Below are 15,102 nucleotides of genomic sequence, written 5' to 3'. Positions count from 1 at the left end.
TTTATAAGTGGTGTGTTGGCCAGGCTGGTCTCGAACTCCTGATCTCAAGTGATCCACCCACCTCTGCCTCCCAAAGCGCTGGGATTACAGGCATGAGCCACTACACCCGGCCAAGTTTTTATGTCTTTTTTAAAAAACATTTTCCAAGTTGAAAAGGTTCATCACTTGTATCAAAGTAGGAACACACATTTAAGATTTGGCTTACAAATCCCGAGCCAAGTATGGGTTTTCACTTGAGCCCTAATTTGGATACCTTTAGAACATGTAAGTGTGATGTGGGCCTTTTCAAACTGTCAAAATGCAAAGGACAAAAACTCAAAAGTGATGAGTCAAGAGGCATTTTCTAGCAGCACCCTCCAATAGAAGTTTCTGTGATGATGGAAATGTTCACATCTGTACTGTCCAATATGGTGGCCACTGGTCACATGTAGCTATTGGCCACTTGAAATGTGGCTAATATGTCTAAGGTACTAAATTTTTTTTTTTTCGAGATGGAGTCTTGCTCCTATTGCCCAGGCTGGAGTGCAGTGGTGCGATCTTGGCTCACTGCAACCTCCACCTCCTGGGTTCAAGCGAGTCTCCTGCCTTAGCCTCCTAAGTAGCTGATATTACAGGCATGTGCCACCACACCCAGCTAATTTTGTATTTTTAGTAGAGATGGGGTTTCTCCATTTTGGTCAGGCTGTCTTGAACTCCCGACCTCAGATGATCCACCCGCCTTGGCCTCCCAAAGTGCTGGGATAACAGGTGTGAGCCACCACACCGGGCCAGAACTGAATTTTTATCTAATTTTAATGAATTTAAATGTAAACAGACATATTGGCTAGTGGCCACCCTATGGATGGTGCAGTTCCAGATGTCCTGAGCATGGAGGTGTGATGACAATCACTCAAGGTCAGATTTTAGGGGGCACCTGCAAACTCACTGTGCTTTAACCACTCTCTAATCCTTCCACAGTTAAAAGCTGGGGCTAGCTCCAGAAAGGAATCCTTCTTCCTTTTCCCTCTTCTGATGTGACGGTAACAGGATTTCCTCCATCTCTCTAGGTCTTCTATGGCAACTCGGACCGCACCTCCACTGTTCAGAACCTGCTGCGGCCCCCCATCATCTCCCGCTTCATCCGCCTCATCCCACTGGGCTGGCATGTCCGCATTGCCATCCGGATGGAGCTGCTGGAGTGTGTCAGCAAGTGTGCCTGATGCTCACCTCGGCTCGGCACCAGCCTGGGGGTGGCCAGCACACAGTGGGCCCGTAGGAGACCCCTGACACACCACCAGGGTGGACAGGGCTATATTTCACAAAGTAATTTTAACTGAAGTATGGGGTAGAGAATGTTGCTTTTTTTTTTTTTAAGATATAGCTTTCTGATTTCAATGAAATATAAATGAACTTATTCCCCACTCAGGGCCAGAGAAAGTCAGAACAAAGAAAATGGCCCCGAAACCAATTTTCTTACAGCAAGCCTAAGTAGCAGGGGTAATTTGCTGCTCATTTCTTTTTCTCAGTGACACTATGAAAGGTGCAGTCTCAGGAGAACACAAAGCAGCCCTGATAATTTGCAAAGTCCTTTGCTTTACCACATTCAAGACAAAAACGGTTTCCTAAAGCCTGGCTTCAAATGCAGAAAGGAGCAGTTCCTCCTGGTTAAGTTTCCACTAAATCATCGCCAAAGAGGACTTCACAGCCCTGGGGAGAGAGCTGAGAGTCTCCAGGGTGACTGGGTGGCAGGGATAAGTGTGGTGGGTGAGAGTCCCGGTGCCCTGAGAGGCTGTACATTACAAATGACCAAAAGCTCAAGTTAGGGGAGGTCCCTCTGCTTGCAGTTCTTACCTTCAAGGTCCACCCCCGACCAACCCAGGGATCAGGGAGGGTCCAGAGCTCCCTATACACACAGCTCCATTCTGCAATCCATTCCTGCAAATTCCCCGCATCTGTGGTCCCCATTTAGGTGATCACACAGCACAGGCTGTACATCTAAGTATATGTAGGGACCCCAAATGACCATAGAGCAGCACAATTACCCTTTACCTAGGGCTACCATTTCACAGCAAACTAAACATATTTCGAGAACAGCCGGCCCGGGAGCTACCACTGGCTACTCAGAGGCCCATTAGATCGCTACAGGCTTAGTAGAAGTGGGAAGCACTCACATCATAAAAAGGACCACGTGGCTTTTTCCCTGAAAGCTTCTCACCCTCTACCTTCTGCCTTGTGCCTGCTCCTGAAAAGCTCTCTGGGAAGCAGTGGACCTCACCTTCGCTTCCTGGAGGCGGCGCCTTAGATTGAGAGGCTTCATTGGCCACTTAGAGCCCAGGCGGACTTTCCAGGCCCCTCCCTGGGAGAGGCTGTTAAACACCGGGGAGGAGCAGGAGAAGTATATGGAGAGGAAGTGGTGGAAGGAGAGAATGAGGCTGCTCCAAAGACTGTCCTGGCCCTAGACACAGGGTAGCCTTTGCTAGGAGCTCATTTCTGAGTTACTTTTTGTTTTCAAATGCCAAGGCAAGTGATCAGACTCGCGCTAACACAGTCCTGGACAACACATTCACCTTCCCTGTGAACAGAGAGCCTTCTAAAAGCCCCAGATATCCTCCTTGATGTTTTGGGGGTTCAATTATTTCATATGCAACCCAGCATCATTCTAGTCCCCATGCTGTATGCTTGAACTTCGGAAAACGATTTTCCCTGCCCAATCTTGTCTCAAATATAAACATATCACACAGGGTGTCGGGGGAAAATCCTCTCCCTGGCCTTAGGACACAGGAAAAATCTATTTCGGAAAGAAATGCCTGAACAGAGAGAGACCCTTATTTGGAAAGGTGAATTAACTTTGGTCACGACATGGACTGTCAGACAAAATGGCAGTATCCTAAGAATTAAGGACTTCCATAACCGGCACATCAAACACAGGAGTCAAGAGAGTGCAGTTCAGGGAAAAAGGAAAGGAGGAAACTGAGGCAGGGGAAAAATGTTCTCCAAATAATTGTTCATGTTGGAAACTTTTGTAATGGCTTTATTGAAATTTAAGTTCACATACAATTTGCATCCATTTAAAGTGTACAATTTGATGACTTTTGGTATATTTAGAGTTGTGCAACCATTATCACCTAATCAATTTTAGAAAATTTATCACCCCAAAGAGAAATCCTGCACCCATCAGCCATCACTCCCCAACCCATCGGCCACACCAAGCCCTCTGTGATCACAAATCTACTGTCTCTATAGATTGGCCCATTCTGGATGTTTTCCATAAATGAAATCATATAGTATGTGGGATTTTGTGACTGGCTTCTTTCACTTAGCGGTGTCTTAAAATTCATCCACGTTGTAACATGTGTATCATTATGTCACTTATTGCTGACATCACAGTTCAGTATCATGTCAAGACCACAGTGTTATTTATCCATTCATCCATTGATGGATATTTGGGTTTCCACTCTTTAGCTATTATGAACAATGCTGCTATGAACATTTATGTATAAGTTTTTGTGTGGATGTGTTTTTTCATTTATCTTGGGTATACACCTAGGAGTAAAATTGCTGGAACACATGGTCACTCTTGTTTAATCTTTGGAGGAACTATCATCCCAAGTGACTGCATTATTTTACGTTTCCACCAGCAATGTATGAGGCTTCTACTTTCTCCACATCCTGAGCAACACTTGTTACTGTCCATCTTTGATTATACCCATCCTAGTATGTGTGAAGTTGCATCTCACTGTGGTTTTGATTAGCATTTCCCTAGTGACTAATGGCCATTTGCACTTCTTTGGAGAAATGTCTATTCAGATCCTCTGCCCATTTTAAATCGGCTTACAACTTACTGAGTTTAAGAATTCTTTGTATATTCTAGGTATAATTCCCTCTTTGGATATGACTTGCAAATATTTTCTCCCATTCTGTGGATTTTTTTAATCCTCTTGATAGAGTCCTCTGAGGCACACATTTTTAAACATTTGATGAAGTCCAATTTGTTTTTCTCTTTGCTTGTGCTTTTGGTGTCATATCCGAGAAACCACTGCCAAATTCAAGGTCATGAAGATTTAACCCTGTTTTCTTCTATAAGTTTTATTGTTCTACTTCTTACATTTAGATCTTTGGTCCATTTTGAGTTAATTTTTGTATATGGTGTGAAATAGGAGTTCGACCTCATTCTTTTGCATGTGGATATCCAGTTGTCCCACCACCATTTGCTGAAAAGACTATTCTTTCCCCCACTGAATGATCTTGGCACCCTTGTCAAAAACCAGTTGACCTTAATTGTGAGAGGGTTTATTTCTGGAGTTCGAATTCTATTACCTCACTTTATTCATTACTGTAGCTTTGTATTATTGAAATTGGGGCATGTGAGTCCTCCAACTTCGGTCTTCAGGATTGTTTTGGCTATTCTGGGTTCCTTGAATTTTCATATGAATTACAACTAACTTGTTCATCACTGTAAAGAAGCCAGCTGGGATTTCACATTGGAAACCGCTCAATACTTCGGAATTTAATAAACAATAAGATATACGATTCGTAAGACATTTATCTGCAGGTAATTTGCTTACAACAGCGTATTATTTACTTCATTCAATTCATGACAGAATGTATAAAAACTAAAACTTTTATTGAGGGAAATCTGAAGCCTAACAGATTCTTGCTGTCAAACACACAAACTATGCTTCAGTGTCATTTCTTTTGTGGGGAAAACTTTCAAATTAAAAATTATACGTAACATAGGAAAAACTCACTGTTATTTTAACAGGTTTACTTTTATTTTTATAAATGCTGGAGCGCGGTCTACACTGGAGGAGATTTTTTTTTTTTAATTGCAGTAAAATATACACAACATTTGCAGATTTTTAAATAATTAAATGAAATGTTATGAACAAAGAAGTAGCATTAAGTGTTGCCAATATTAAGAAAAAAATTCTGAGCTGGTTTGGGACTCAGTGTGGGAGGAGGTTACTTGGACAAAGCAAAGGTATTTCCAGATCGAGGCACTGCTATGAATCCATTCTCAGAGCCCAGAAGATTGTACCCCTAAGTGACCCTCAAAATGGATGCTCACAGAAGCCTGCCTTTCTGTCCACGTGGGGCTTGGTTGCAAAGGCCTATTGACAAAAGCTTACAAGGGCTGTCACTTCTCCTGTGGTCCCAAGAGTAGTTCCATGCCGGGTCATTCTTAAGCCCAACGTTACAGGGCTGATATGAAGAGAAATAGGATACGTGCATCTAAAGGGCTTTGTGGCCACCTACTAAGCTCTGTTTAACCGGCATTCAAGATTCAGTGATATTCCTTCTCAATTTCCTGAAACTGCCAACTGGGGCAGAAATAATAGCAGTAATGTTTTATAATAGCAATCATGTTATAATAGCTCATATTTCTTGAGACTCTGTCAAGTGCTCTGCTGCAGGTTATCTCATTAAATCTTCACAACAACACTGAGGTAGGTACTGTGATTACCTCCATTTAAAGATAAGGAAACTGAGTCACATGAGATGTAGGAAATAGAGCCAGGACTCCACCCAGCAATCTGATTCTAGATCCTGGGCTTTTAAAAAAAAATTTATTGATTTATTTTTGAGATGGCATCTCGCTCTGTCACCCAGGCTGGAGTGTAGTGATGTGATCTCGACTCACTGCAACCTCTCTCTGCCTTTTGGGTTCAAGTGACTCTCCTGCCTTAGCCTCCTGAAGAGCTGGGATTACAAGCATGCGCCACCATGCCCGGCTAATTTTTGTATTTTTAGTACAGACAGGGTTTCTCCATGTTGGCCAGGCTGGTCTCAAACTTCTGACTTCAGGTGATCTGTCCACCTCAGCCTACCACAGTGCTGGGATTACAGGCATGAGCCACCGCACCTGGCGTGATCCTGGGCTTTCTAAACCACATCCCCAGATGACCTCCAGTGACTTCTTTCAATGAAATGTTCTATTCTCAAATCATATCAATTACCATCTGTAAGGAAAGGGGATGACAGCTGGCATATAAATTGTTGTGAGCTTTTAGAAAAGAATATGTTATACATTGCGGGGACTTATTGCCTGCTCTAATTAGTACATTTATTCCATCAGTGTAGATAGCCATTTCTGTTACCCTTTCCTTCACTTGACTAAGTTGTCTTTATTTCTGCACCTAGAGTAAACTTTAGGCAAAGTTCATAATATACTCTGTGTTGGAAACTGTTTTTGAAATTTGAACCGTAGAGTTACTTGAATAAACCTGAATTACTAAAGAGAAACAATACTGACCATGACCACTGTTATGCTCCATGTCAGTTTCCATACATGGAGGTGCAGTGACTTTTAAGGGTATATGGGCTTTACAGTGAACATATTCGGCTTCAAATCCTGGCCTTGCCACTTCCAAACTGGGTGACCTTGGGCAAGTTAATGTTAAGTGTGGAAATCTGTTTCCTCATTTACAAAAAGGGGATAATAATAGTACCTGTTTCACTAGGTTGTTGCGAAAAAAAAATAAAAATAAGAAAAGTAAAACACCTGGGCATTGTGCCTGGCCATAGTAAGTGCTATGAACATTAAAAAGTGTAAGCACCAAATACTTTGATTCAGTCTTGTTAAGTGTACAGTTTAAAGCACAGGCCATAAGTTTCCATGCTACTTAAGGAGACAGAGTGAAGAACTGATTGACACAGTACTTTTAAGAACGGAAAGCACTGACTTTTAGCTTCTACCCTTTGTTTAGAAAGACAAAGAAAACTGGAGAATATTTTATATATGTTAGCACAAAATTGAAGTTCTTTCTCTCCTGATTGAACATGTACTTGGTTGGTCTTACCCTAAATGATGAAACTGAGGGCCTAATACAGGAGTTAGTAAACTATGGCCTGTGTCTATACGTAAAGTTTTATGGGACCACTGCCACACTCGCTGATTTACATATCATCCATGCAGCTTCTGCACTACAAAGGCGGAGCTGAGTAGTGGTGACAGGAACCTGATGGGCCACAGAACCCCCAATATTCATCATCTGGCCTTTTAAAGAAAAAGCTTGCCCACTTCTCTAGAATGAAAAAACCCTTATTACGCTGTCCATCTTTGCTTTCTCCATAGCACCTAGCACAAAATCGACCTCTCTTCCCATCCTCCTCAAACCACCACATGAGTATCTAGCGACGTGCAAAGGTGACAACACTCAAGTATAAAAGAAACCAAAGTTTTCAAAATGCCATAAGGGGAAAAAAGCTTTATAAATAGGAAAACAAAGATCAACATCATTAAGTTACAGGATTTGCCTTGTTTTACATTAATTTCTGTCTTTTAAACTGATTACAACCTCAAAGGCCCATCATCCCTCATTTGAATTCGAATGCATTCTTTCTTCCCAAGAAGGAACTAAAATAGAGCTGTTCGCAGTTAAACCGCGAAGGACCACAGTGCTCAAGATCGGGACGGCCTGGCAGTCACATCAGTCAGTGCAAAATCTGCATTTTATTAAAGACATTTGGGAAGATCCATTCAAAAATACATTGTGCTCAGTAAAAATTAACCATTTCATGCTGATAATGAAGGTTATCACGGAGTAGATATTTGTGTAATATTTACAGCAACAATAGAAATTTTACATAAGTTTAGAATGGAATTACATGCCAGAAAAAACTCGATAAGATGTACCAACACATGATACAAAGAGTTATAGAAACACCTTACAAATGGTTCATAATTCACTTGTGAGGATTTAAGTATTCAACACTTTAAATTCATTTTGAATTCAAAAATTAAAAAGATTAACAATCACATCACACCCTTGCCACAGTAAAAAGTATGGAATTACACTTTATATAATGGATTATAAAGTCTGTGCAATTAGGAATTTCCAATGAATCTTCATCTACCACATACTAGATGTCACATCATTGTGGCTTATCCCTATTTTTAAGAATGAACAGGGTCTCAATGTCACTCTGCCCTGTGTCTTCCGAGATACCACCTTCAAGCTTACAAGAGACTGAAGAAGTTCTGAAGAGTTAGCTAAGTATATACAGAATAACTACCTGAATTCAAAATGGCACAAAGCAATTCTTGGAGATAGAAATTTGGGGCAATGATTTTGTTTGGTTTGTTTTTATTAATCAATCCAAGTTTACAGTGAGAATTTACTTCTTTTAATCACCGTATTACCCCTCTAGCCTGACTCCATCGGTGACCAAAGAGTAAACAAGGGGAGGGGAACAGACTGAGGGCCAGAATCAATTGTGTATCTCTAGAGGAAACAGGCTCTCTGCAAGCTTTGCTTTCCATTTTGGAAAACCTAAGCTGTGCTGGAGAACTTACACATTCTCCGGGAGGATAAGCATCTTTTTGTTTTGTTTTTCCGTGAAACTCTACAGAGTTCAAACTGAAGCTTTTGACAATTCTGGCAATAAACACTTTAGTCCCCACAACAGGGACAAAAGTCAAGGCATCTACCTTTTCTATTCCTGGGTTTCTTCTGATTAGACCTGAAGCAGAGGACTAGGACAAGCTTGTCTACGCCTAAAAGAAATCAGATCAGACATTTGGGAAAATAAAATCCCCAACCAAGGGAAGTCCTGAGGAATTCTTAGCAGTCTGTCAAAACAGAGGGGATGGAGGAACAGATAAGGCCTCTTTCTCCCTGATACTCTGTGTTGGAAGAGTAACGAACAAGGCAACTTCTAATCTGCATACAACATGGAGACCGATTTTCAAATTCCAAAGGAGGATCAAAATAGGACCCAAGGATCAAATGGGGTTTTGAGAGCTTAACCTTGTGGGAAATGAAGGGCCTTGGAAGTGAAACTAGTTTCACGGCTGCAGTTTTCCTGGCCCTACAAATCCAATGTGCCAACTATTACAATTTTTTTCTGGCAAAATGAGACAAACTTCCCTTAAATTTGGGAGTAAACAGTGGATGAATGAAAATGCAAGGCAGGTCATGATCATATTTAATAGCCTACAGTAAATACACGGAAAGGTGGGGTCAGTGCCCGGTGAGGAGAAAGTGGAGCCAAGACCAAGCCTAACGCCGATGAATGGACAAACCATCGTGGGAAATAGAGATTCATGTAGTAACTGGCTCACACGAAAGCCTACCATTTGTATAGTACATTCAATTCACAAAGAAAAGATAGAATCAAAGGGGGCAGCAGGCTCAGAGTTTCCTAGCCACCCCACTCCTCCCACATCGCGTGTATGCAGATAGATGAGGGATTTCATTTTCTTGCATGGTTTCTTACTCATCGTTTCTGAGACAGAATTCTTCATCGGCTGAACCAGACCTCAAGATATTCTGTATCTCAGTTGGTCAAGAAGCAAAAGGAAGAAATCATAACTGCTTACAAGTTTGGTTTCTGCTTATTTTTGTAAGCCAGGCTTTTAAGTCTGAGAGGACTTTCTTGTGAGATTCTGGCCCTGGGAATTCGTGATAGGACACTTAAAACCTTTGTACTATCTTTTTTTTTGTACCTTTGTACTATGTCCCCTTTCAAAAAAAAAAACAAAACTAGAATTGTGTTTTTTTTAAACTATTAATAAGTTTTCTCTGCCTAAACACTTTCTTGGTGATGAACTGAAGGAGGCAAGGAAATATCTCACTATTTTCTGACTTGGTTCAGTGTACCCTACCGCATTCCAAGTTCACAAAAGTATGAGTCTGTGTATCTTAGAACCCACACAGAGCTCAATATCCCACTATCATGCAGGAGGTAACGAACTTCTAGGCAGAAAAGCAATGCTCTCCAGGAAATATGTTCTGACCAGCAGAGAATGTGCAGATTTACTGAGTCTCAGCCGAGCTCCAGCACTGAATCACACTGAGCCACTGCCCTTGCTTAAAGAGTTCAGTCACCACCAGGTCCTAGGTGAACAGAAATGGACACAGATCTTTCTACACACTTGAAAAGTAATCCTCTGGCCTTTGAAAAAACGTTGTACACTATGAGTCATTCTCAATAATACATGGCTAGAAGAAAATAAATGGCTTTTTTCCTTATTTACTCTAAAGACTAGTTTAAGAAGTGAGGATACTATGATCTTAACTAAGAGGGGCTGGAAAGGGAAAATGGGATAGCATTTCCTAGTATAGTCCACTAATTTTCAGATTAGGAACATGCTAAACTGGCTAACTCTACAACCACAACATACTTTATAATACACGGCATGACTAGAGACTGACCAGCATAGCTCTGAGCTTAGAATTAAAGTACAACTGCGTAAGGTGAATCTTAAAGCATGTTTTAAAACAGATTTAACCAAAGCATACAGCACAAATACTTCTATAACAGCCACATCACAACCACCAATACGGACTTTTTTGCTTCTAATTGGTCTGCCATATGCTAATATATGTAAAGAGCTATTAAATGACTTGAATAAAAAACAAAGACATTTTCTTTTGGGAGACACAGCTAAAAGCCATGGATGCCTTTGAGCAGTTGGTAAAAATCCTGCCAATCTGCCAGGCTGTTGCTTGCTTCTAAATATAAGCCTCGTGGCTCTATGAAAGATTTTCTACGGATGCTAACCTAGAATTTAAGTTCTCCAACACCTATAAAGTAACTCTGGTCTCCTCCCAAAGTATGCACCTTTTAGCAGGCCCAAGACAAGGAAAACGAACAACAGGATTCCGAGGATTCAGGAACAGTGGTAGAAGACTCTTAAGAGAATGTGGTATCGAATAATTCATACCTGCAGTACTGCAGCCTGGACAGAACAAGGGCAGAGCCAAGCTCTGCAGACTGGTGGGCTTGGATGGTGTAGGGCAGGGTTTCTCAACCTCAGCACTAGTGGTGCTTGGGGCTGGACCACTGTTTGTTTGGGGGGCTGTCCTGGGCATGGCAGGATGTTTAGCAGCACCCCTGGCCTCTACTCACTAGATGCCAGTAGCATACCATCACCCTGATGTGACAACCCAATGCCCCCAGACATTGCCAAATATGTCCTTGGGGGCAAATCTGCCCCTAATTGAGAACCACTGCTGTAGAGTCAGCTCACTTGAGCCCCTCAGCACGAAGAACTCCCTTTCAGTCTTGGGCTCTAGAAAGAGGCTAAATTTTAGAGCAAGACCAAACAAGGTTCAGTTAAAGTTTATTTAGAACTTTTAGAGAAGAAAAACGAGGACGGCAGAGAAATAAAGGTAGAAAAACAGTGAAGCAGAGTTTCTTTTCCAAAGGAAATCAGTGATAGTTTCATAAAAGTAACATAAGCTTTCATTCACCCTTTTTCTTCTTTAGGAAGTTAGGGCCAATAATAGGACATGGATGTCATAAATTCCCCTTCCTAAAGAAATGGCAAAATTTTCTGACTTTAAATCAAGTCCTTTCTATCATGGATGGCAATCTTTGTGATGTCAATAATTCTTCATCAACAAGAGGGGAAAACAACAGTTAAAAGCTAAGAGAGGGCCCATAAGGTTGGCAAGAAAACTTTATAATCCCCCTCCGTGAGTAGGAAGAGAATTGCATGCTAGAAATGCAGATTGTTGTTCACTTACAGCTTATTGGATGAAAAGTCAGAACAGACAAAAGCTGAGAAGAGGATTAAAGAGCTACCTCGAAAACACTGGTTGAAAACATTTGTAGATATCTGTAGGTATTTTCTGGCTCAAATCTGGGAATGTACAAAAAGTACGTATTGACTCTTCAGCAATTAGGTTTACTTTGCTCTAGATAGAAGGCAAATATGCTAGCCCTTCTTTGAAGAACCACTATGAATAGAAATGTTCTGCAAACATCTGAGATCCCAGTGTTAGCAAGGATGACAACATGGGAAACCAGCCCCTAGGTGACAACGAGCCTCGAATGCCACAGCATGGCAACGGGACCGTGCAGTTCCTAAGCGCATAGCACAGTGAGAAGTCTTCCAGAGAAAAAAGTGTAGTTTCTGGTTTGCAAGGGGGAATACAAGGTAGAGATCTAATATGAAAAAGAAGAGTTAAATACACACCCTTTTAGAGTCATTAGTGTCCAGGCAAAACTGCTGATGGTCCACCTCACTTGTATCATCAAGCAGCTGCCTGGGAAAAGCCAGAATTCAGAGCTACCCACTGAACTGGTAAAAGAAATAAGACAGAAAAAGAACTAAAGAGCATGCAAAACTATTAATTTAAGTCAAATTGTTTCAGTAATAGTACCCAGTCGAGTTTCGTTTTAGTGCCTATTACACTTATTAGAATTAAATAAAAAGCACCTTAAAATGACCTATCTATATAATCAATACGCATTATAGTATTTATATAAAAATGCAATATATGCACAATTTAAGCTTCAAGGAAACTAGGATCTTAGTCTTTACAAACCTCATAATCATCAGAGCTATGATGCTCAAAATCTGGGGGGAGGGTTAACAGTAATAGCACATTTTGATTATAGCTGACTTGATTCAGGGGCTAACACTCAGAATTTGAGGACGAGTAATAAATATGAGATGTTATCTCTTTGAGGGGTGGGAGGGACCTTTAAAAGTATTATTGCTAAGAGACTACTTCCAAAAATCTACTACTACTGATAGATGATGATGCTGAGGTGATTTCCCTCAAGGATGGCCCAGAGGCATGGGAGGGTAACACTTGATGGCCAAATTTGATGATACTCAGGAGTAACATGGGAGCTGAAAGAGATCAGATGAGGGGAAGACAGGTCCTGTTCTGATGGGGGTGTGTAGTAACAGGTGTGCATGAAAATCTTGTCATAAATGGACAGCCCCAGGAAGAAAAAAATGGATACAGCAATTTTTTCTCTCTCTGGAATCACTCCAGGAGCCTTTTAAATATGGTACTGGAGAGAGCAATAGCAAAAAAAGCATTCAGAAATAGAAATGCCACACATATATCTCACACCCCATCAGCCAAGAGTCTCCAGGACAGTGGACAGTATTCAGGAGCATAGAGCTGGTTTGCAAGATCTGCAGACAGGTACCTCTTATGACCTCACAACAAGGAATGTTCACTGGCAAATCTTTGGTCTATGCTCTACACTAATGCTAAGTGAAAGAGCACATTCTCTCTACAAAGACTCATGAGTAATACCTCAATCTATTCTCCCCTGTGTGCAAGTAATGTCCCTGGACACAAACAGGAGCCAAGTGTGTGAGGATGGAAACCAGGCCTGCTGGAATTCTCACTGGCCAATTACTTTCTCCCCTGCAGGTTTGGAAAGAGATGCTGCATTTCGTCTGCTACCAAGGATCATGTCTAGAGGCTACTGCTGGGGCCTAAAAGTTGAGCAAGGTTCATACTGTTACAGTCACATGTAGCCACGATTCAACTCCCTTTATTAGAAGTATAATACTCACTTCATATCACAAATGTATAAAAATATGGCAGATAGTGTCATAACGATACTTTCTTTAAATGAATATATTTATAAAACAGATATTTACCATATATATATTTATATATAGAATAAAATACTCCTGATGCAATATATAAATGTTACTGTTTAGTTTTTATAGAAACTACTGTAGCTGTCCCACTGCTTCACAATGTTTCAAACAGCTCAAAATAACTTTACATTATAACATAAAAGATATGATTATAACAGTACAATATTAATTATAAATAAATGTTACAAATCCTATCAAATATGGAAGTTTAGAAAACAATTTAAGACATACAGTTCATCTGCTAACCCTTCAAAGGGATACTCTTGGATTACAATAAACCCCACATTTAGTCTAGGCAGAAAAAAATACGTAGTAAGGGCATTGGTCAACACGACTTTCCTATCCCTTGCAGTGCCAGGACACATCCTGGCATTCCCAAGTTCAACAGAGATTGCACTAAAGCTGGAATGTAAGGGGGAGAAACTGGCAAGAATTTCTTCTTCCTCAATGGCACACTCTATCCATTCTCACACAGACCTGTGGGGAGTGGCGATCCCTAAGGAACTCCTGTGGCTCTAAGATCCCTGACTAGCATTTATGGCCGCAAGGAGCTCGACGGCCCCACACATGCATATTGCACACACCTTCATAAAGCTGAAAACACTGGCTCACCACCCGGCCCGGCCCGGCCCGGCCCGGCCCGGCCCATACCCCAAGCCCAGCCCACCCTTCCCCACCCCTCCCCACCAGCTTGCCTGCCCACCCCTCCCCCCACCAGCACAAATTACAAGGCTGTCTCTTTTAAATCATTCAGATTTGGCATTCGTGATCGATTTGTTCTGTTATAGGGGTGCCCATTTGGCCCACTCTTGGCACCCAGCTGTTCAGAGTAGGAAGGGCCCTCTGTGGCACTCCTGGTCACAGAGGACACGTGCCAACCAGGATCCATCTGACCTGGCAGCTGGAGGGCTGGCCTGCCCTTCGGTGCTGGCTCCTGCCGGATGTTGCTGCTCCCACCAGAGGCCTGGCTCAAGGGGTGAATCCGAATTTCTGAGAAGGAATTTTTGGTTTGTTGAGCTGTTAAGGGCTGGAAGCGGGGATCTGAGGAAGCCGGGTGATTCGAGGTGGAAGAGAGATGTAACAACTTGCGCAGTGATTTTAATGGCTGGCTCTGAAAGAATGGATGAGAACACACACGGGATTCAAGTTAGAGTGACCATAAGGCTGGGAGGGAAGGGGGCTCAGATCTGAGGTGACTGGGCGTGGCCAGGAAGGGCAAGCTTGTGCGAGGAGGAGACAGTCCAGCCATATCTGTGCTTCCAGTTTTCTTCAAACAAGATTAGTCTTTAATGGAAAAGCCTAGAAATCTAGATAAGACATATAGAGCTGGTGCAGCAGCCAGCCAAAGGCCCAGGCTCATCTATCTGGTTGCATCCTATCTCTAACCAGGGATCTCATGCTTCAAACAGCAGGAAGGAGAAAGAGCAAAAGAAAGTATATGCTTCTCTGTTTTGAGAAGACTTCCCAAAGGCTCCACACAATGCTTCCACTTATAATTTCACCAGCTACAACTTAGGTACACAGCCATATCTAGCAGCAAGACAAGCTGAAAATATGGAATGTTTTAGTTAGTTAGCAACGTACTCGGCTACAAGTTGTATAGCCCTTTCTGTTCTTATCTCCCTGACTTCCCTCTCTCGATATTGCAAAATTCAAATGCTCCCTTGCTGCACTTTTTTTTTTTGAGAGGGGGAGAGTAACATTTGGGCTGTAAAAATGCAAAGCACAGAGAAATATACAAAACCCCAATATAACTATCT

General features: G+C 41.8%; 2 protein-coding genes across 11 annotated transcripts in view; one reads left to right on the top strand and one right to left on the bottom strand.

Annotated features, from left to right (window-relative positions):
• The window catches only part of RS1 (retinoschisin 1), a 30,831-nt gene extending 26,311 nt beyond the window's left edge, over window positions 1–4,520 (top strand). For all 3 annotated transcript variants that reach the window (XM_035289046.3, XM_035289047.3, XM_035289045.3), the window contains one exon: window positions 1,047–4,520. In XM_035289046.3, coding sequence (XP_035144937.1) covers window positions 1,047–1,199 — 153 coding nt within the window. In that variant the 3' untranslated portion in view covers window positions 1,200–4,520. The remainder of the gene's footprint in view (window positions 1–1,046) is intronic.
• A 209-nt stretch (window positions 4,521–4,729) lies between these two features.
• Window positions 4,730–15,102, bottom strand: part of CDKL5 (cyclin dependent kinase like 5) — a 196,521-nt gene continuing 186,148 nt past the window's right edge. For all 8 annotated transcript variants that reach the window (XM_078362838.1, XM_078362837.1, XM_078362841.1 and 5 more), the window contains one exon: window positions 4,730–14,453. In XM_078362838.1, the coding sequence (XP_078218964.1) occupies window positions 14,067–14,453 (387 nt within the window). In that variant the 3' untranslated portion in view covers window positions 4,730–14,066. The remainder of the gene's footprint in view (window positions 14,454–15,102) is intronic.

This window comes from Callithrix jacchus, chromosome X (assembly GCF_049354715.1).
Source record: "Callithrix jacchus isolate 240 chromosome X, calJac240_pri, whole genome shotgun sequence".
NCBI classification, from domain to species: Eukaryota; Metazoa; Chordata; class Mammalia; order Primates; family Cebidae; genus Callithrix; species Callithrix jacchus.
Note: the sequence above shows the minus strand (reverse complement) of the source record. Positions and strands in the feature narration are given on the sequence as shown.